Source organism: Chlamydotis macqueenii, chromosome 5, assembly GCF_036417535.1.
Source record: "Chlamydotis macqueenii isolate bChlMac1 chromosome 5, bChlMac1.mat, whole genome shotgun sequence".
In the NCBI taxonomy this organism is placed as follows: domain Eukaryota; kingdom Metazoa; phylum Chordata; class Aves; order Otidiformes; family Otididae; genus Chlamydotis; species Chlamydotis macqueenii.
In genome coordinates, this window is record NC_141560.1 from 13,979,285 (window position 1) to 13,999,886 (window position 20,602).

The window sequence follows — 20,602 nt, forward strand, 5'->3', positions numbered from 1 at the left end:
CTTGTGGGTATGAGAACAGGAGAAAGGCCTGTGGCAGGAGCCCCTGGAGAGCTGGATGGCATTAGGGCTTGCAGAGGGAGCAGGAAAAGCATACTGTGAGGGGGATGAGCACAGACAAGGCAGCAGGAAGCACTGGTCTCGGGCAGATGAAGTCTAACAAAACTCGCTGCAGGGTTTTAACAGGCTGCCACTCCCCTTGAGCCCCCCTTGGAGGTACCTGTTCCCATTGCAGTGGTAGCACAAGGGAATAAGTGTTTGTGAGACCAGTGCATCTTAACTCATTCACTAGTAGGGTAGAGCAGAGAGCTGGTATGGTGGCATCTCACACCTCCACAGCACGATTTGCCAGCATGTCTGTTGAGCTGTCTACAGCCTCCACCAGCACTCCCTACACCACCGAGATACTTCCCTTCCTTTGACACGCTCTCAGGCTTCAGCCTTTTGTTATACCACTAGCACATCCAGCCCAACTGCCATTGAGCATCCCACTCCCAACATCAGCCCCCAGGAACACATGTCCAGCTGGACAGTCCTCAGTTTTCCCAAGGAGATTTTATTAAGGTCTAGGAGGATATAAGCAGATCTCCAGCATGAGGGATTGACAAGCTGGTCTACTGATAGATGGACTACACCTCCCCTAGCAAGGGAAGAGGTACTGGTGCCTCTGGCTATAAGTCATATTAGTACATTGTATGACATTGCTTATGTTACCAAAAGCCACACCAACGTCATTGGCCTGCTGTCCCACTGCTGCACTGAACAAGACTCTGCACAACAGGAGCAGAGCCAGGGGAAGCTTTGTGATGCTCTCCTGCATCACAAAGGAACTCAACAGTATACACACTGGGCTCTCACCCTTTTAATTCAAAACAGTAAGAAATAACAGTGGCAGCACCAATTGTCTTGAATGCCCTGTATTTCATGATAGATGAGGCCCAAATTCATATGAGATATCCACATATTTCTGGAAGGTGTTATTTTCACATGATTTTTTTTTTTCCCTAGCAGATCCAGACTGCAAGCCTGCATAGAGTGAGCAATTCTGACACATCTGCAGAAGGGAATGCAGGACCTTCTCCTGCCTCTGGCTAAAGTTGCAGACACATTTCTTCAGCAGCAATACCATTTCAAGCAGCATTTAGTTGCAGGCACTTACTTCCAACCCTGCCATACCTACTCAACCATCTGGTCCAAGTGTTGGTGCAGCTTTGTGGCAAACCAGATGGGGAAAGAGATACAGGTTAAAATAAACCCAGCAAGACTCCCCCAAAAGAACAGTGTCACAGGAGATGGAGGCAGGCTGGGGAGGGGTAGGAGGAAGCAGGAAAGCCCCTTACGACAGCATGGACTGGGAATCTTCTCTCTGAATTATAGTGGAAGAAAAGTAAGAGAAACTGAATAAAAATGAGGCAGAAGCAACAGGGGAAAGTAGTGGCCTCAGTCTCGTTATTTTTGTTTCAGATTGTTCCTTTCAATCATTCTTCTAATTTAGAGCAGGGATGAGAAAATTGCTTTGACCAAGAGAGTATCTCCAAACTTCTCTTCCCAAGTTCAGCCCAAATCTTGTGCTCTACTAAGTTTTCTGATTTCACTGTGCAAGTAGGAAACTCCTCAAACAAGAGTTTACTTAGACCACGTTGTGTCTTAAGTAAACTTAGTGGAAACTATAAGCTGGGATTTGAGTGCAGGTTTGTGGGAAGCTCCAGGGATATTCCAGTGAAAGGATGTTCTTTTCCAAGTCTGATCAGAACCAAATAGTCCTCCAGGAAAACAACAGGCTTTGCCAAGTCCAGGTACGCTTCCAGATCGAAGATGCTCAAACATATCTAGAGTGACTCTCTTGAGGTTTTCTTCTGCAAATGATGAGGAAGGGCTAGGGGAAGAAAAAAAAAAAAAATCACTCCAATAATCCTCTAAAGAGGCCTGCAAAATCTAACCTTTGAATAGTGTGAAGATTTTCAAAATCAGAAGAAACACTACCACTACTCCAACGTCATGCTCCTTTCCTGAGTAGTCACGTCTGGCAGGCTCTTGCAGGGCTCCTTGGCTTTAACTTACACATGACTCCATCTAGTGGCCTAAAGGTTCCAGCATCCAAGAGTTTAAAACTCTGCCCTGGTACCAGCTGGAATTCAAACCTTTGCAGCAGTTTTGCCATCACCACTTTTGCCTCCATCTGTTAGGAAAAAAGTAAACCTATCATCAGTGAGAGCAAATACAGCTTGGACTGCAGCTGCTTAAAGCCAGTGTATTATGTCATGCTGCTTTGTCAATATAGAGATTTAAAACTTAAATATTACTCTCAATGCAGCTGAGCAAGTTTCATCAGGAAGAACAGTCACCTAGGGCTTCCTGGATTTGAAGACAACTGACAGGCACAAAGATCTGTCCCTGTGTTCACGTGTATGTTTTGGAAATCAGAGATAAAACCAAGCACTTCCACCTGAAGATTTTGAGCACTGATGCTTAGATGAACTTAAGAGCACAAACCTGAAGAGCTGGCCTCCTACTGTCCTCCTGAAATGCTCTTTGCCATGTTCAGGTAATCACGTATTGCATTAAATTGTTCCTCCCATCCATGCAGCCCCTTCTTCACCTTCTCAGTGCCACTCCTGGTTTGTGCCCTTCTGCCAGCTGATGTTTTGCCTGCCTTGACTTTGCCAGCTGCAGCCTTGGGATGGTCCCTGAGAGCCCCTGCACACCTCTGGTGTGTCTGACCTCAGCTGGCAAAGGGATGTTGACTGTGATTCCCATCAAGGGGTTTGGATGCAAGCAAGGTGACCAGGACAGTTCAGAGGGAGAGCAGCCTGCTGCCCCCTCCCCTGCAGGCACCTTGGCTGCATGCAGGCATAGGTGACACAGGACCAGTTCCATACATGTACATGTGCTCACATGATCATGTTTGAGACATGCTCTGTCATGGGCATGGTGGGGATCTTCCCTCTGGAGGGAAGAGGGTTGGTGCACCATTGCTGGGGCCTTTGGTCCCTCACCAGCAGCCATGGCCAGCACACCCTGAGCTGGCCCAGTCCTTGCTACAAAGCATCATTCCAGGCCTCTGCTTACCTGTGCAAACACCTGCCCAATGCAGGATCGGGGTCCCAGGGAGAATGGGAAATAGCAGTAATATGGCCTGCAAAGAAAAATGTTCAAAACACCTGTCATTCTGATAGCTTGGTTGTAAAGAAACAAGCAAACATTTCATCACAGCAGCAAGGAAATGGTCTTAATACCACCTCACCTACCTGACTTAAGAGAATCTTCAAATTAACTTTTTTTTTGCTTCAGACCAGCAATACAGCTCTGCAGTGAGTTCCCTTATCTCTGCTTACAGTACAGCTCAGCTCGCAGAGCTGTTTTGACACATGCAAACCTTATTTCAAAGCTGCATGTCAAGCATACTCTAAATGCTCTCCAGCCTGTCACAGGGACATAACGATCCACCCAATTATTGCTCCTTTGGATAGCTCTGAACTAACGTGAGCGAGGAGGCATTTGGTTCAGGAGACCAGACTAACTCTAGGTTGAAGTAAAAGCCCTGAGCCATGAAGCAGTTAGATGCAGGGATCAGCACCTCCTGTCTAGGTCACTGGTTCCTCCCGTCACATTCCTGCCTACAGATTAGGCTTCGGGTGCCTGCCCATATGGCTGAACAGCATCTTCTGTCCCTCAGCCCCTTGTCCCCTCTCTAATGTGGAGACACTTCAAGCATCCTAGGGCCAGAGCTGCCACACATTAAATGTCCATATTGCATTAAAACAAATATTCAACTTGGTTTTGGCCCAAACCCTGGTTTTTTTTTTTTAACCTCAATACAAACATTAAATAACATTAGCATTGGTCTTTTTTTGTAAGGTATCACATGGTATAAAGAACTTCTGAACAGAAACTGCACATTATTGCTCTCTATTTGTATTTGGACAAGGATTTAGCATTACTCATACTGGAATGGAAAAATAGTTTCTACTTTTTTTTCTACTTTCTTCTCCTCTTGAAATCTCTTCCTGTAATGGTTCCTTATTACATATTTAATAACCTGAGAGTAAAAAGAAACTCACTTAGATGCATCTTTGCTAAATCGCTCTGGATTGAAAGTGAGTGGATCCTTGAAATACTTTTCCATCCTTCCCATTATATAAGTGCTGAACTGTCAAGAAAAAGAGTTCGTTTGCGTTAGTCAGGAGCAGCAGACTGAAAATGCCTCTTTGTTGTCATAGCTACAAAACCATAACTGCCTTCCACTCCCCAGGCAAAAACACCGAATCCCAATTCATAACCTAGTTTTGGCCAAAACTTCAGAGAGGCCAGTAGAAATACTCCCAGGGAGGATTTTGGTACTCTGACACACGTATCCATCACATTTGGATCGACTGCAGCAGCTAAAAGTTGCTGCTGGTGGATTGGACTCACAACGAGCGTCGTGTTTGCAGGAATCCTGACACCGTCGATGACGTGCTCCTTCTCTAGCCAGCGTACTGTCCCTGGGACAGGTGGGTACAGCCGCAGTGATTCCTTCAAAACCTGCATCAGCAAAAAGCACAAAACGTCAGTTAGTTAATACAGTGCAGGAAGCAGAAATAAAATTAATTACCTCCCTATGGCCTTTCACTTTGGCTAAATGGGAGCTTTTGACTTGTGAAACAGATGCTGATGTATCTGCCTTGGACTCCTGTGGACAAAATATATGGCTAAGTCAGCTCCTTCAGGCCTGGTCCTTTCTTATGCCTGGTAAAATACACAGAAAAAGAAGGAAAAGCCACAAGAGATACCATGCATTGAACAGATCTAACACTGCAAGTCAGGTCAACAACTAAGTGAAAAATTACTGGAAAGCAAATTCAAAGGGAAAATCTAAGAGTGAAGTTCCATGCCCCTGACGAGCCGTTCTCAGTGCCTGCTGCCAAGAAGATGAGTGGTTGCTCCCACCTCCCTCCCACTCTCAGCACTGCGCTTCTGCCTTTGTCCTGCTTCTGCTGCTCAGGGAGCTGAGCCAGGTCAGAGCACCAAAATGACAAAAAAACAACCTGGCAAAGGAAAATGAATAGGGAACAGTGAGAAAAAAATGGAATGAGACCATTTCTTTTGGTGGCAGTGAGCTGTAAGGATGGCTTATTTCAAAGAGAAACCTAATTAACAGTGCACATTAGCATTGCATTGCAAAAGCAATTAACTGTGTATGCATGAGTGGATTAATGAAAAAGTAGCATGGACAAAAGGATTCAGAATTGTCTGATTGACAGGAGAGGAGTCCTATGGTCACTGATATTCTAGTGATGGACTGGCTCTGATCAAGGGTGACAGTAATTTTGTTTGTATAGATCCAAATTTGTTCTGTTAAATAAATGCTCTGTTTTGATAGGCTCTCATGTGATTGGTCTTAAAACTCACAGGCTTAGATATCTTGTTCGAATTGGAGTGGTATAATTGGGATGGTGTTTGAGAAGCCTAAGGAAACCTGCTGATTTCTGTAATCACAAAGATGCCTTTTCCTTAGGAGAAATACACCTTTAAGATCTATCCGCTGTCAAAAGCACAGTGATTTGTGGGACAGGATATGGCAAATGGTAAACCACCACCACTCACCTCAACAGGGCAGTTTAAGAGAACAGCAATCATGGCAGGCTACTAAAATCACTGGGAATTTAAGCAGGGAGAAAAGCTCCCATGACCGTGATTCAGCCTCTCCCGAGGGCTACCAGTGCCCCTCATCTTGTGAAAAAGGGATATGCAACACAAATGTTGGCAAGTAGCCAAGCCTTGGCTTTGCACTATACACAAGACTTCTTTTAGGACCAAATTTTTTTCCCCCCTATAGTGACTGAGGAAGGTTTCAAGACTGAATAATAAAAAATTGAAATTGAAAAAAAAAATCCTTTTTTTTTTTTTTTGGAAGTCCTCAAATCCTGCTAAGTTTATGGTGCACTGTGAGATCATAGCTGGAAATGCTTTAACAACAATCAAACAAAAATAGAGGTGAGAGTTTGGGAAGCTCCTGGCACTCATGCACAGGTTGGGCTTGAATTTACAAACCCTTCTTAAAATACAGCTATGGTTTCAGCTTAAACAGAAAGGGATTAAGCAACTCTGCTCTAGCTCCCAGCGTGGTAATAATTAAAGAAAGCAGGGAAGGAATCATGTGGGATTTTGGAAAGAAATTCAAGGACCATCCTTCCCAACAAGGCTGGGCTGCTGCAAACAGCTCACGATACCTGCTTGCTGACTCTCTAGGGACAAACACTGTCAAGATCAAATACTAGCATTACTCTTAAAATTTTAAGAGTGCGGAGCTCCTCTTGACAGTCCCACAAGATGGCAGAAGTGCCACCAAACAGCTCTGACTAGTACTTTACCTCACTCCTACAGTACCTGCGATAAGTACGTGAGTTTGCCGAGATCCTCATAGTCAATGTCTCTCTTGGCACCAAGAACTTCATCCACCTCAGCCTGAAGCCTGCAGTTAAATTAAAAAATGTTAGCTGCAGATGCCAATTTCTTGGTAGGCAAGCTGACAAATAACATTGTTTACTTCCCAGACACCGAGCTGGACTTTGACTCCCACCCTAAGGCAAAATGCCTACTGACTCCCAGCCAGCCTGCCTGAACTTGTGCCTCATGTCAGGACAGAGCAATGTACATACAGTGCAGCTGAATCAGGCAGGACTCAGGACCAGCTTTGTATAAAGGCTTTGAAAAAGATCACTTAGATGGAACTGAAATAATGATTCTTAAGCTTTTTTAAAGTTTTAAATATATTGGGACTATGAAACTGTTTATTTTGGAAGGGAGGCTAGAATTTATTGGGAATGATCCTAGCTTTTTAATAATCCTTATAATTAAGTTCACTGTGAAATTAAAAGCAACCTGGGTTTGCAAACTGGAGCGCACGTACCTTTGCAGTATTTCAGGATGCTGACCCAGTGCCATTACTGTAAAAGACAACTGATTGGCAGTAGTTTCATGACCTAACAACACAAAAAAATGTTTAAACATTAGTGTGAAATAATAACATGATACAAAGATGGTCTATTAGTGTGATTGTGAACAGGAAGCTTCAGATCTCAGGTCATGAATGTTTAATTTCAAGTATGCTAGAAATTAAAGGAAACATTAAAAGGGATTTCAATTCTACATAAGGAGCTTTCAAGAATGACAAGAATAAGACACGGCTGGTAAAGATACGAGCTGTCTTGCTCAACTCAAAGCTGCAGTGGCTGCATACAGCACCTAGTGGTTACGAGCTCCCTAACAGGAGGGCCAGTGAGGTTCAATACTTGTCTTGTCATATTATGGGACACATTGTCCTGCTGAGAAGCAAGGATTTAATGGATTTGAGGGAAAACAGAGCTTCTAACAGTCTTTCTTTGAAATAGCTGCTTTATGTGGATAGTTTTCTTTTTTTCACAGAGAGGCATAGATATTATTTTGAAGCAGTACAGAAAACTGACTCCTGCAAAGATGTATTTGTTTCAATAATGTCTGTCTTGTGAAAGAACAGTGTTTTGGAAGCTAAATCCTACTGACTTGCAAGTTTACCTCACATATCATCTCGGCCCCTGATTTTTCTCATAGGCTGGAGAGTGCCCTCTCCTACAAACTGTTAACTAATGCTCTTAAGGCAAGAAAGGTGTTTAATCATGTAGGTAAGATGATGCAAAGACACGTGGAATACATTAAGAATGCCTTCAGTGAGGTTTTGCAGGATCTGGGAGGAAGGGCCAGAACCCTGTTAGGAATAGCATTGCACCCCAGCAAGCAGTGATGCCCTCTGCACCGCAGGCTGGAAGCTACTGGTCTGGCATTATTTGCTGTGTTGATATGACCGAAGGAGGATAACACATCATTTAACTAAGAGAAAAACCAAGAGTTCTCTTCACACCTCACCTAGCTGGTCCTATGCCAGTGTAATACTGCTGCCTTCCAATCAAGCAACTACTGCTTACAGTAGCACCACACAGAACGCACAAGAACATTAATAATGTCCCTACAGATGGCCCAAAAATGAGTCCAGCTTTCCACATGACATATCCAAACATTAAAATAGGTACAAACCTGCAACAAAGAAAGTGAGAAAGTTATCCACAAGGCTTTCATCGTCTCTAGTTTCCTCCAGAGCTGTCAAGAGAGAAATGCAAACGAGATTAGAAAACATCCCCATGCCCCAGATGGAACAGCCAGAATGCTCTGCCCTGTTTCGCACATTTTGTCTGAGGTGGCATTGGGAGGGGATGATGAACAAGCAACTCAGCAGTGACTTGCAACCAATATTTGATCCAACACAAAGAAATGGGGAATTTTCAAAGCAACTCCCACTAGCCTATCTTCAGCATGAAAAAAACCCTCCTGAAGACATTAGAGGATCAAAGTTCAGATCCTCAAATAAGCCTCCCCAAATCTCATGGCAAAACATGTCACAGACAAATTAATTCAAACAGCAATGTGTCCCCTACCATCTCCTTTCAGTATCTGCGTAAGAATATCCAAAGTGGCTTCCTTCCCATTCCGGATGGCCTCTCTCCTCTGGTCAATGCACTCCTTCCCCACGCGTCGCAGCAGTCTCACGCTCTCCTTGACCTCCTTTGCCAGCTTCTGTTTCCCTGGCATGTACTGAATACAGAATTTCTTTAGTCATTTTATTCCTTTTGCTGGCAAAAAAAAAGTATTGCTAAGTGTTATTTTGCAACTGAGCACCTTGTTCTCTGCTAAATTACATTTGTCACAAACACATCTGCTCTCCACAGAACAACGTGAACATCCTCAAGGAGAAGGGTTTGGGCTGAAATGGAAAATATTCCAATCTGGGCATGCTGATGTCCTGCCTTGTTGGAGCTGATGTTTTGAGCACCATGAGCAAAATTCTTCACCTCTCCACCAAGAGAAACTGCAGCATGTGATACAGAATCTCACCTCCGGGCCCAAAAAGGAAAACAAGAGCTCTAAAAGCCTGAACCACAGCTTTCTTAAGAAACTGTGGAATAATTTTTTAACTTAAATATTTCAGATTACATTCATCATTTCCTAGGATATGAATTTTGGTTGAAAATATAACTTTTTTAATGGTAAGAAAATTCAAAATTCTTCCACCTTAAGTGAAGGCTGCCATCCTTCCTGGGCAAATGGTAAAAAACACAATTTTTGCTATGATGGGTGTGAAAGTACAAAACCATATGAGAAGATGCCACATCCACAGGGGAAGAGAAGGCAAAAAGACAGAATGTAAGTATTAAATGTTAATGTTAATTTTGCAGATATTTTAAAGCACTAAAGAATTTTATGTCAATGCACACTGGAAGGAATGACCTTTTGAAAGGTCGACCATGTACAACCCTTTCCCCATCAAACATGGGCCTCACACAGCTCTGACCCACATGTGCAAGAGCAGGGACTTCAGCTGGACGTGAAGACAGAGGACTGAAGTGATATGCATACAGACCTGCACAAGGGGGAGGCGCAACTCAGTCATTCCCTCCAAAATCATGGTCACAGCGTGCGGGAAAGGTGTCTGGTCATCGCTCAGGGCATTTAATTCCAAGCCAAAAGCTACCTGAGAAGCAGGAGAGAAAAGGGCAGCAGCTTGCTGCATCCCTAGGGCTGGGGTGAAAGAGCAGGACAGCCTCACACCACTGCCTTTTCTCCTAGAAATATCTCAGAATACATCCTGCCTTGCAGGAGGCTGCGAGAGAAGTGTAATATCTACATTCTGCTTCCTCCTTATTTGAGGAGATTAATAATTTACTATTACTCTCCATTCATTCCAAACTGTTTCACATAGAGATGGGAAAAGCCAGCATAAAGCAGAATCATGCTGACATATAGGGGTAATAATACAACATCCATATATGAACAAACACTGGTGTGGGAGGTTTTGGCACAGAGGTGTGGGAGGTTTAATGCTGTAGAGGCTTTTGCAAAGGGTCCCCATTCTGCAGGCCACACCTAGGCTGTGCAAATCCTTCCCTAACTGCCCCTTCCTATGGCTTAGCCCAAACGAAAGTGTCACAGTAAGTCCTTCAGCTCTTCTGGCACTGCTGGGTAAAGGTCTTGTTCCCTGGCTCCAGCTCCTGATCCCGTCCTGCTGCTGGTACCCATTACTTCCATTCCTTCCTGCCAGTCGCAGAGGAAACAAGAAAGTAGACAGCTGGTACCTTTGCAATGACATCCAGAGTCACCCGGTTCATCATCGTCAGCATGCTAAACTCTTTTTTTCCATCTGCCTTTTCCTCTAGCTTCTCCATCAGCTCCTCTGCTTTTTCATTAAAAGTTTCCATCAGACCAATCAGGTAGCTGAACAATTAATAAAAATGGGTGATGGGGGCTCTGGAGAGGACACCTTTGCTCAGGCAAAATTACCTTCACTATTTTCCATTGAAAATTGTAAAGGATTTTTTTTTTCATTTATAATAAATTTGCCTTAATACTTTAAAAAGCACAGAGATAAAATGAGCCAAATTCTTCTTACAGCAGTCCCGCTCCATCTTGCCATGAAACAACGGCTGTCATGGCAAAGGGCTTTGGCCTCTGCACGCCGAGACAAATGGACTTTATCTTCAGACCCTAAATGCAACGCATCAAGGCACACGCAAGCAAACCACACCACCACCCTGCTTATCAATCACACCATACCTCCCACAGGGAGTCACTCCGGCAGGTATATGATGAGGCTTGCCCACTTCAAATCCCTGAGGTCTGTTTTGTGACAGGATAAGGCAGCCATCACCACACTGCTAGATACGCAATCCTGGGACCTTTCTGCCATTGCTGAGCTCATATGGGTGTCACTCCCCTATGGGAAGTCTGGTCAAATTGTACTTGTCATGGAAATGATGCATTTGACGCTAAGTAAAATGTGATTTTGACACTAAATGGTTTTTTTTTTTTGCTTTCTAAGTAACAAATAACAGATCAGTAACAGGAAGAATCATGAAAATACAGTAGAAGTAACAGCTAGATCATCTCAGGGATATTTGCCTTACGTTCGGCTGAAAGCTGGATCCATTATCCTCCGCTGCTTGTGCCAATGCTCATGGTTGTAAACAGTTACCAAGCCATTCCCTAGAAACCTAGTATTTAGGAAAACAAGGAAAATAATATTTTTCAGCAAGAGAGACAGGCAAATCCTGAGTAGTCAAAGATAACTCTTCCACATCTGCTTTCTTCTATTTTTCCTATGTGCAAGGAGTACTGTGCTGCTTTGAGTACACAGTTGTTGCATCACTGTGGACAACTGAACTGCAGAAATGTTTTGCCTGGTAGGTGTGAACTGATGAGTCCAATAAGGTGCTGGTTCATTACAGCTCTTATGCAAATAATTAGTATAATAACTGGATTATTATATTTTTAAAAGCTTCAAGCTAACAGAGAAAAATCCCCTATTTTGTTATTAAGCTTAGGAGCTGGAAACTCCTATGCATTAGGGAATAATTCAGTGCTCTAAAAATCTAAGTGAGAAGTTTGACGATGGTCTTGAGCAAACTATTCTGAGACTAACTGAACATCCACGGGGCGGGGGGGGCAGGGGGGGGGAGATCAAGGTAAAAAAATCCAACATAACCTCCTCCCTGACTGGGAAGACATCTGAGTTAACACATAATTTAGTAGGCACACGTTGCTTACATATGTCTACAATTAGTCGTTAATCCCAACACTAAGGTAAGTGGTCTAAATCAAAGTGCCATGCCTGTGACGTTATTTATCTTTCACTTATTTTCAGATCACAATGTCTTCAGACAGGTTTCACCTACCTCTCACCGAATAAGCTGAATATACGACCATACACCAGCCGATCCTTTGGGTACTGTGGTGACATCAAGAACTCCTAAAATCAAATCTCAGGTCAGTGACTAAGTGCAATCTGTTTCCCAAACAAAATATAAAAAGCCACTCACAAGTTCACTCTTTTCCTCTTGTAGGAACAGTTTGAAGCCTAGATGAATTATTTGGTGCGCCCTGATTCCCCAGTTCCCATGCTGCTAGCTTGTCTTGCATGCCTCTAGCACTTTTTGCCCAATGTCCTGAAATCTCACTCTGTAGTTATTGCAAAGATTTAGAGGAAGAAATTCAGTTCTTTGCGCCTTGCTCATCTGAGACACTAAGCTCTTGCAGAGAATGTGGTTTTCAGAAATGGTGGATGCTTGCTTTATCCACTGTTTTAGGTAACAAAGTCAATCAACTGACCAAGGAAGAAAATAAATCAGGACAGCCCAGAGAGCTGTCCCAGAGGCACCTCATCCTCTTAACCCAGCCAGAGCCACCCTCTCCACAGGCACAGACTGGCTGCACTGCACTGTCCTGAACATCAGGCACCACCTCTCTCTTTCTGGAGGGATTAGGCCGATACCCACTGTTGATTCAGCTTTATTTTGCAGTACCTTCACTCCTTCCGGACTCAGAATCATTAGTGAGACTCTGTGAAAGGCATTAAGCCGTACAACAGGTCCATATTTCTCTGCCCTGCAAGAAGAGAAGGGAGGGAGAAAAACAAATAAACAAAAGCAGTTATGGTACAAACCACCAACATGTAGCAGTACAGACCTAATAATCTCAAAAGACCAAAGCAGCACGTACTGGGAGCTACTGCAGTCTTCAGCAAATAAAGCCATTACAGGAAAGATCAATGCTCTGTCTCCAGCTCCTGTACAGACCTTTTGAATGATGCCAAATATGTAATTCAGGGCCTCTGTGTCTTGATTTCCCAGTTTGTGCTAAAGGGCTACCCCATTCAATGTTACTGATGGGTCTCAACTTACCACTGCAGAAAGAGATCATGCAGGAACTCCCGTTTCCTCAGCATTCTCCACAAGATTGGCAAATGTCCAAATAAAAAGCTGCAGAAAATGAAGGTTAAAAGTGTCACGAGGATGCCAACATAGGGTTTCGTATGGATTGCAATCCTTATTGCTCAGTGATGCAATACAAGTGTTGCTCATGTTTTCCTCCCTGTAAGGAAAGATAAAAATAACACCTAGCTGTGCCAATGCTCAGCCCTCAGGTCGGTAAGCTGGGGACCAGGGTGAGGGTGGTGCACTCCTGCAGCCAGGAAGAACAGCGCAGAGACACAGGACAAGGGTTTTTTTGCTGCTGTATTACAGGATATGTTCGGCTCTGGTGGGAGCTCCCAGCAAACTGCTTTGCTCTTTGCCTAGCTGACTGAATCTCTACTGCATCTACTATGTTTCTGTACCTGCAACAGACATTTGCATTAGATATTCTTTAATACATGCTCTGCCCTAATAAGCATAATTTCAATTCTGCCAATGGAGTTGACAGAACTCCATTGAGTTAAATTGAGTAAAATTAGGAACAGTCTCCTGTCTAAAGCCATGTCACCTCAAACGTTGAAAAAAGAGGAAAACCTAGAAAGATAATCACTGATTAATATGGAAATTGCAGAAATAAATAAAAAGGGTTAACTCTTCAAATGAAATGGCTATATTCAATAGAGATCAATTCCTTCCTTCAGCTGCAAGTGGCAAATTCCATCAGCTTCACGTACACCTGAAGGAAGATTTGGCTATGCTCCACTCTAAATAAAGCAAGCTGCACTCCAGATCTGTTTTCCATTGGAGACAGACAGCCACACTATCATCCTTTTCAGTATAAACAAGCTCTTGTTTTACTTCTGTTGGAAACAGGAGGTGCTTAAAATAACAAGCACTGAACAAAGTAACCCAGTATCTCCAGAAACTTTTAAGCCTTCACTTGTTTGACTCCTCTGCTGTAACTGGACTCCAAAAAAAGACGTGAAAGCCCCAAATATGACAGATGAGTCCTTCATCAGCTAAAGCTCCAGGAACCACTCTATCTGCAGCACACGAAGCAAGGTCCCACTCATAGGTTCCCTTGTGTGACACATGAACCCTCAGAGATATTTTTCATCCCTTGTCCCATCACTACCCAAATAAGTCAGGTGTTACAACAGGCCTAAAACGTTCATCTCCCAATTACTTACTACATACCATGAAAAAACTAAGCAAGGGATTGGCTTGGGATATAAAATTATGTGACACTATCATCTGAAAACATGTATTTGCAAATAAATCTCTTTTCCCCATTTCTTGCCATTAGATCTTTAATATGAAGCAAACCTTTGAAGGGACAAGCTTTCCTCTTCACAGGTGGGCCATTCACATGGTAGAAAGGACACAAAGCCACTAGGAGACACTTTTCCATCCTATCTTGCACAAGTCTCCTTTAGAGATGTGCTGTGTTCGTTCTGATAAAATAAATCAGCCCAGGAAATCAAAGGCATTAATGTAATCTTGTCATCATGCAGCCATAAGACCTTAGACAAGGTCTGAGGTTTTGATAAGATCCTGTTATACTTCACCCTAAAACAATGCTTTCTCAAGACTTTATCAAAGGGAAAGAGCCAAGAGCAAAGCAAAGTCATGCATCTGGAACAGAATAACACCTTGAAAGGATACAGGCTGTTGACTAGTTGGCTGGGGAGCAGCTCTGCTGACCACAACCTGAGGGCTGGGTCCCGGTGGGCAGCAAACTGGACACAAGCCAGACTTTACTTCTGGGTCCTGCTCTTCTCTAGTTTGCCAGACACAGTCTCAGCTGAGAAGTGTTTACATACAGAATAATCCAATTTCAAAACCATAAAATTGCAGAGTAATTTGTGTTGGCAATGACATCTGGAGGCCACAGTTCCAGTCCCTTGCTCCAGGCCAGGTAACATCAAAGCTATGTTACGTGGCTCAGAGTCTCACTCAGCCACTTGTACCAGCATTTGAGCACTCTCATGGTGAAGACAGTTTGCCTTACACCTGTGATTTCCCTTGCAGCAACTTGTTCCCGTCACCCTTTGTCCTTCATTTGGAAACTCCAAAAAGAGCCTGGCTCCATCTTCACATAACCACCCATTGGGTAGCTGAAAATAGCCACTGGATCCACTCTGCCCTTCAGCAGCTGCTCCTCCAGCCAAAGCAAGCCCAGCTCCCAGCCCCCTGGGCATCTTGGCTGCCCTCCATGGGACTCACCCCAGACTGTCAACGTCTTTCTTGTACCGGGGAGGCCACCACCACACACAGCACCCAGCTTTATTTTTTTTTTTCTTTTATAAATTACCTTTCAGAGCTGGAAATATTTGACTGTTCTACCTAGGATATTTAGAAGTGGAAATGCTTGTGCAACAGGTATTGAAATGGGGGTTTTTGACAGTTGATACTTTTGAAAAGCTACCAAGCACTGTGGCCTCACATGACACAGAAGCTTCCACCTGGACACACCAGTACTAGAAACCCTCCTGCGAAGGACCCTAGGCTGATCACCAACATCAAGCCTCAAACCCTGAAGGAAGAACAGAAAAGTCCATCTTTTTGGGACCCTAAGGGACAAGGTTCCTGAAGATGCCGTTATCTAGGGTGTTACTTCACACTTTGAAATGAACCTATGGACAAGCAGGTTCAGGTTTGACAAGACCCATCCTCTCTCCAACCTTAGTACCCGGCTCTGATTAGACAGCGAGGCTGAAGCTTGGAGTTAAGCAGCCAAGCTCGGTGTCCCTGCAGCCACCCAAAGGTGGGGCTGAACGACAAACCCGCTCCTGGGAGAACCGCGTCTCCTTCTGACAGGCGGGAAACCCCACACCGCCCGTTCCCCGCCCGCCCCGGGAGCTCGTCCCGCAGAGATACGGCCCGGAGCGTTTATCTCCTGCTCCGACCTTTTCTCATGGCTCCAGCTCGGCAGCGAAACCAGCCGGGGTGCAAGGTCCACGGGAACGGCCGCGGGAATCGCTCCGCAGGCGCCCGAAAAGCCCCGAGCCCGAGCCCCCGTCCCCTCACCCGGGCCCGGCGTCGCCTGCCGCTTACCTCTCCCGCGGGGCGCCGGGGATGTGGTCGTACTTGACGTGGACGTATTTCACGTAGCAGCAGTACAGGCCGAAGGCCAGGAGGCAGAGTGCCGCCAGCAGCCCCGCCACCGCGCCCAGCCCCTCCATGGCCTGCGGGAAGCCGGCTGCCAGCGTCGCCCCCTCCCCGGGCCACGGGCGTCCTAGCGCGGCTGGGCCGGGCGGGAGAGTGCCCGGCTGTGGGGAGGGCGGCGGGCGGGGCCGCCCCGCTTAAAGGGCCCGGAGGCGGCGGGGGGCGGGCCGCTGCGGGGCCGAATCCACCCCCAGAGGGTAACGGCCTGTCAGGGGTGGGTGTGGGTGTGTGTGTGTACATGTGTGTGGAGACACATACATGCGTGGGTGTGTGTACACGTATGTGCGTATGCATGCTTTCCTGGGTGGAGGTGGTGCCCTGCACAGGTGCGTGAGGAGCTCAGGAAGGGTGCCGCACCGTCCTGCCTTTGTTTACTGAAGCATTTTAAACAAAACTCGTCGCCACAGGCTCCCAAACAAACTGAGCCAAGGAAGGCGGAGGCTCTGTGTTGACTTTCAGCTGTTTGAAATCGAAGAGGCGGAGGGACCGTGCTGTGGAGGCCTGCAGGAATCATTAGATGAGGGTTTTCAGAGCAGTCTGCTTCGGGCCCTGTGTGCTCATTCGTCACCCAGACATGGGAATGAGAGATGATACAGTTGTCACCAAAATAAATTATCTAAAGCTGACTGCCACGAATCGCGTAAGGATCACAGGACACAAGGGACGAAGCCATAAAACGGTGGAAACTCATTTCTGGTAAATGAAAAGTAATGCATGGGGAAAGATAAGCTACAGGTATACATCCAACCAAGTGACAGACATTCAGTGGTGGCACCTGTCCACGAAACACCAGCTTAGGGCGCAGTACAGAGCGAAGAAGCAAGCAGAGCATGGGCAGTGATCAGAAATGGGAGAGTGAGCAAAACAAGATACCTGATGTATCAGTACATAGAGGACTCTGTAAATCTACAGCACACCTCCTGTGTACAAATACCACACATACTCTTCCTCCCAGCTCAGCAGAGGTGTAGAAATAGAAACAGAAGAGATTTGGGCTCCCAGCTGGAAAAAAAGGATGGCTGAGGGAGGTTATGATGGGGGTCTGGAAAACCATCAGTGGTTTGGAGATTAATAGAGACAAACTAATAATTACTTTGTATAATTCAAGGACAAGGAGACACTAAAACGGTCCAGCAGCGGGTCTAAAACGGGAAGATATTTTTCACAGCAAATTGTTAAATGGAGGAACTCATTGCAAGAGGCTGTTGTGGAGGTTAATGAATAAATCAGTTCACAAGGAGCCAGGGAACGTAATGGGGGATGGATCCTGGAGCTGTCGCTGGTCTCAGCAGGGGCTCTGGTCCCTGGGGATTCCTGACAGGAGTGGCAAAACCCCAAATGGCCCAAGAAGACCTCCTGAATGGCCCAGGCTCTGAGGATACACAAGCCTCCTGCTGCATCCTCCTGTCTTCCCATCCTGCCCTCAGCCCAGCAGCCTTTTGATCTCTGCAACAATCTCCAAAGTCTCCTATAAACCCTGTCTTCTTCCTTCCTCCTCTGAGACCTGCTGCCTGCACCTGAGCCCCTTCCCCGTGCTGCAGCCCCTGCCTGCTGGATGCCCTACCCCCTCCATCCCTTCAAAGGCATCCCACCTTGTATGCATGGTGGCAGAGACCCCTCTCCACTGTCCCAGCGCTCTGACTGAAGCAGGACAGCCTGCTGCCCTTTAGACAAAAGCACCAAATCACTTGCCTGTCAGGCTTTCACAGGAGAACTCCATTCACACACCGTTTATCCATACAAGCTTTGCTCAACCGGCTGGAGATAGGATACTAAGCTGCCTGTATTTTTGTCTTGTCTGTTTTGCTGCCTGTAGGTCTCTGATGTTTCTTAGCACCATGTGAGGCTGCTGCAGAGTTTTCATCCCTGCCGTTTCCAATGGGGAGCCTTTCCGCTGTTCCCCTCCCACAGCAGCTCCCATATGGCCATGCCTCTCCACAGCGAGAGGCAGAGGATGTAACTCATGGCACCCCCTGTTTTTGTCCATCTGATGCGGGAATCATCTGCCAGGCACCTCCAAGGGTCAGCTCGCTTTGGCTTCCAAATGGAAGCAATGACTGTGCTAAAGGCCACAATCTGCAGATTTTCCATGGTTTTCTGGTGTCATTTCTGCTTGTGATTGAGACTACCATGTCAGAGAGAGCAGAGTCAGGCTATCAAAGCAACAACAGCACATGCTCGGGTAAGGTGAGAGATTTTTATCTCTGTTACATTTTTTTTTCAAACTGTAAATAATTTTGGATGGGCTGTTAATGGCAGAGAGGCAGCAGGGAGTCAATGGTAAAAGGGAATTTAAGGAGCACCGGTAGTACCCATGACTGTGTTGTTTATGCTGCTCTCCTGTGTAGATCCCTGCCCACGTATCCCTCACTAGCAGCTTGGTGGCTTGCACTTACTGGCCAACTTCAACGAAACTTGTCATGGAAACACAGATCACAAAATGTTCGAAAACTAGGCAGAAGAAAGAAGTTGCACTGGCTTTATAGTGTGAGCTAGGCTAAGGAAAGGTTTGGTATTGCAGACCTCGGAGGATGACAGGGATTTTCTTTCTAAGTCCCCAGGAACTGGCATCTGTCTTGGCAGGCATGGCTGGAGCCTGCCCGTGTTTGGGTTTCTCAGCCTGGGCAGGGCAGGAGCTGTCATCAGCCCAGTGAGTCCCCAGGGAGGCAGAGGGACCAGAGACTCATTATCAAACTGTGAAAGCTGTGGAGGCCTGTCAGGAGCTCCCGGGCTTCTACTTTTGGGTGGCCACCGTGCTTGGCAGAGAGGAGGAAGGACACTTGAGGTGCACTGTGAGAACAAATACACCTGATCACTTCATCCATGGACTTGTAGCCTGTGGGTGGGGAAGGCTGCTCCACCAGGCACGCTTGATGGCCACCATTGCTCTTCTGGCTTCACGTTGCACAGCACAAGAGTTTGGTGGTGATGCCACATGATAACCTCAGAGAAACACTCACCCATGATAATGGTCAAATAGTACAATATGTTAGAAACCAGTTGTGAGTATAGAATGGAGCAAAGGCTCATTGTATATTTTAAAATATTGTTTGAATTTATGTTACATTTAATCTTAGCATTGATTTCTCTTGGTGTTCTGGTTTTGTCAGTGAGGGGGGGCCTAAGGTGGTAGCTTCTGTAGGAAACTGCTAGAAGTCGCTCCCCTTTGTTCAGGGGACTCGGCCGGGCCTAGGGCGGACCTGCTGCTGGCCAAGGCCGAGCCGATTGGTAGCAGAATGTCCCGTGATAACGCCTCTGCGATAACGTATTTAAGTAGGGGAAAACAGGAAAAAGAGGAGGAGAAGATGTGAAGCAGCTGAGCGGGGGGCAGAGAGGGGGAGGTGCAGGCCTCATGGGCCTTGCAGGCCTCACCCTCTGGCTTCCCACCGGGCAGCCGACTGGGCCCAACTCGGCCCGGCCTGGCTGCAAGAAGTGGAGAGGAGATGAGAAGTGAATAAGATGTAAAAAGGATCCTGAGAGGCGTCTGCCAGCCTGTTGTGAGGAACGGCTGCAGACACCAAGGTCAGTGAAGGAGGAGGGGGAGGAGTAATACGGCTTCTGGCCAAGATTCCTCTGCAACTCGTGGTGAAGACCATGGTGGAGCGGGTTGTCCCCCTGCAGCCCATGGAGGTCCACGGAGGGGCAGAGATCCACCTGCAGCCCGTGGAGGACCCCATGCTGGAGCAGGTGGAGGCCTGAAGGAGGCTGTGGCCCGTGGAGGGCCTGCTGGGGCAGCTGTTCTAGAGGGACTGCACCCCGTGGAAGAGATGACCCACGCCGGAGCAGTTTCACGAAGGACTGTGGCCCGTGGGAGGGACCCCACGCTGGAGCAGAGGAGGAATGCGAGGAGTTCTTCCCCTGACGATGATACAGCGGCGTAAAACAACGCGTGATGAACTGACCGCGACCCCCATTCCCTTCCCCCCCGCCGTGCCGCTCGGGAGGGGAAGGTAGTAGAGATAATGTTAAGCCCGGGAAGAGGGAGGGGTGGGGGGAGGTTATCTTGTTCCCTGTCTCATTCTCCTGCTAATTTTAGAAATAAATGAATAGTTTTCCCCAAGTCGAGTCTGTTTTGCCCGTGACGGTAAGTTTAAGGATTTCTCCCTGTCCTTATCTCAAACCTTGAGCCTTTTTCCTTATATCATCTCCCCCTATTCTCTCGGAGGGTGGGGGGAGCGAGAGAGAGACTGCGTAGTCTGGTCCTGATCGGGGCTGAACTACGACACATGGACCGGTAGTTCCTCCTTTGGTTTGAAATAATTGCAAGAACCCTGGAACGATTTTCCCTTCTGTTTTGTGTACACATGCTTTCACACTGATTTTTTTTTTTTTTTTAATCTGGAAAATACATTGTCCTATATTTTCAAAGACCAACAATATTATGTAACTACTGTTTCTGCTTGTCTTAATTGAAAATAGATTTGGGGTTTTTTTTGCATGTTAAGGCTGGGGTTTTAGAACCTCTTTTTTTTCAGAAAAAAAAAAAGCTAACATTCCTTCCCATTTGGTCAGGCAATATATATAATGATCTCATGATACAAATACCCATTGCTAGGAAAGATATTGCTAATCACAAGAATATCATCACTCAGAGGAAGTGTTTAAAAACTACAGCTAGCTAAAGAAACCATGTCTTTAAAGCCACTCAATGAACCTCCTGATGAAACATTGATTTTCTG

At 46.0% G+C, this 20,602-nt stretch overlaps 1 protein-coding gene across 1 annotated transcript; it reads right to left on the reverse strand.

Annotated features, from left to right (window-relative positions):
* Positions 1-533: 533 nt before the first annotated feature.
* CYP46A1 (cytochrome P450 family 46 subfamily A member 1) lies at positions 534-16,041 on the reverse strand. The gene is made up of 16 exons (XM_086748900.1): positions 15,813-16,041; positions 12,744-12,821; positions 12,366-12,447; positions 11,739-11,812; positions 10,971-11,057; positions 10,143-10,281; positions 9,431-9,541; positions 8,448-8,604; positions 8,050-8,112; positions 6,890-6,962; positions 6,367-6,451; positions 4,411-4,521; positions 4,059-4,147; positions 3,067-3,133; positions 1,981-2,176; positions 534-1,873 (listed from the first exon to the last, which is right to left on the reverse strand). Exons 1-15 carry the CDS (start codon positions 15,938-15,940, stop codon positions 2,015-2,017), a joined length of 1,506 nt encoding a protein of 501 aa, XP_086605026.1. The 5' UTR covers positions 15,941-16,041; the 3' UTR covers positions 534-1,873; positions 1,981-2,014.
* Between the last annotated feature and the right edge of the window lie 4,561 nt (positions 16,042-20,602).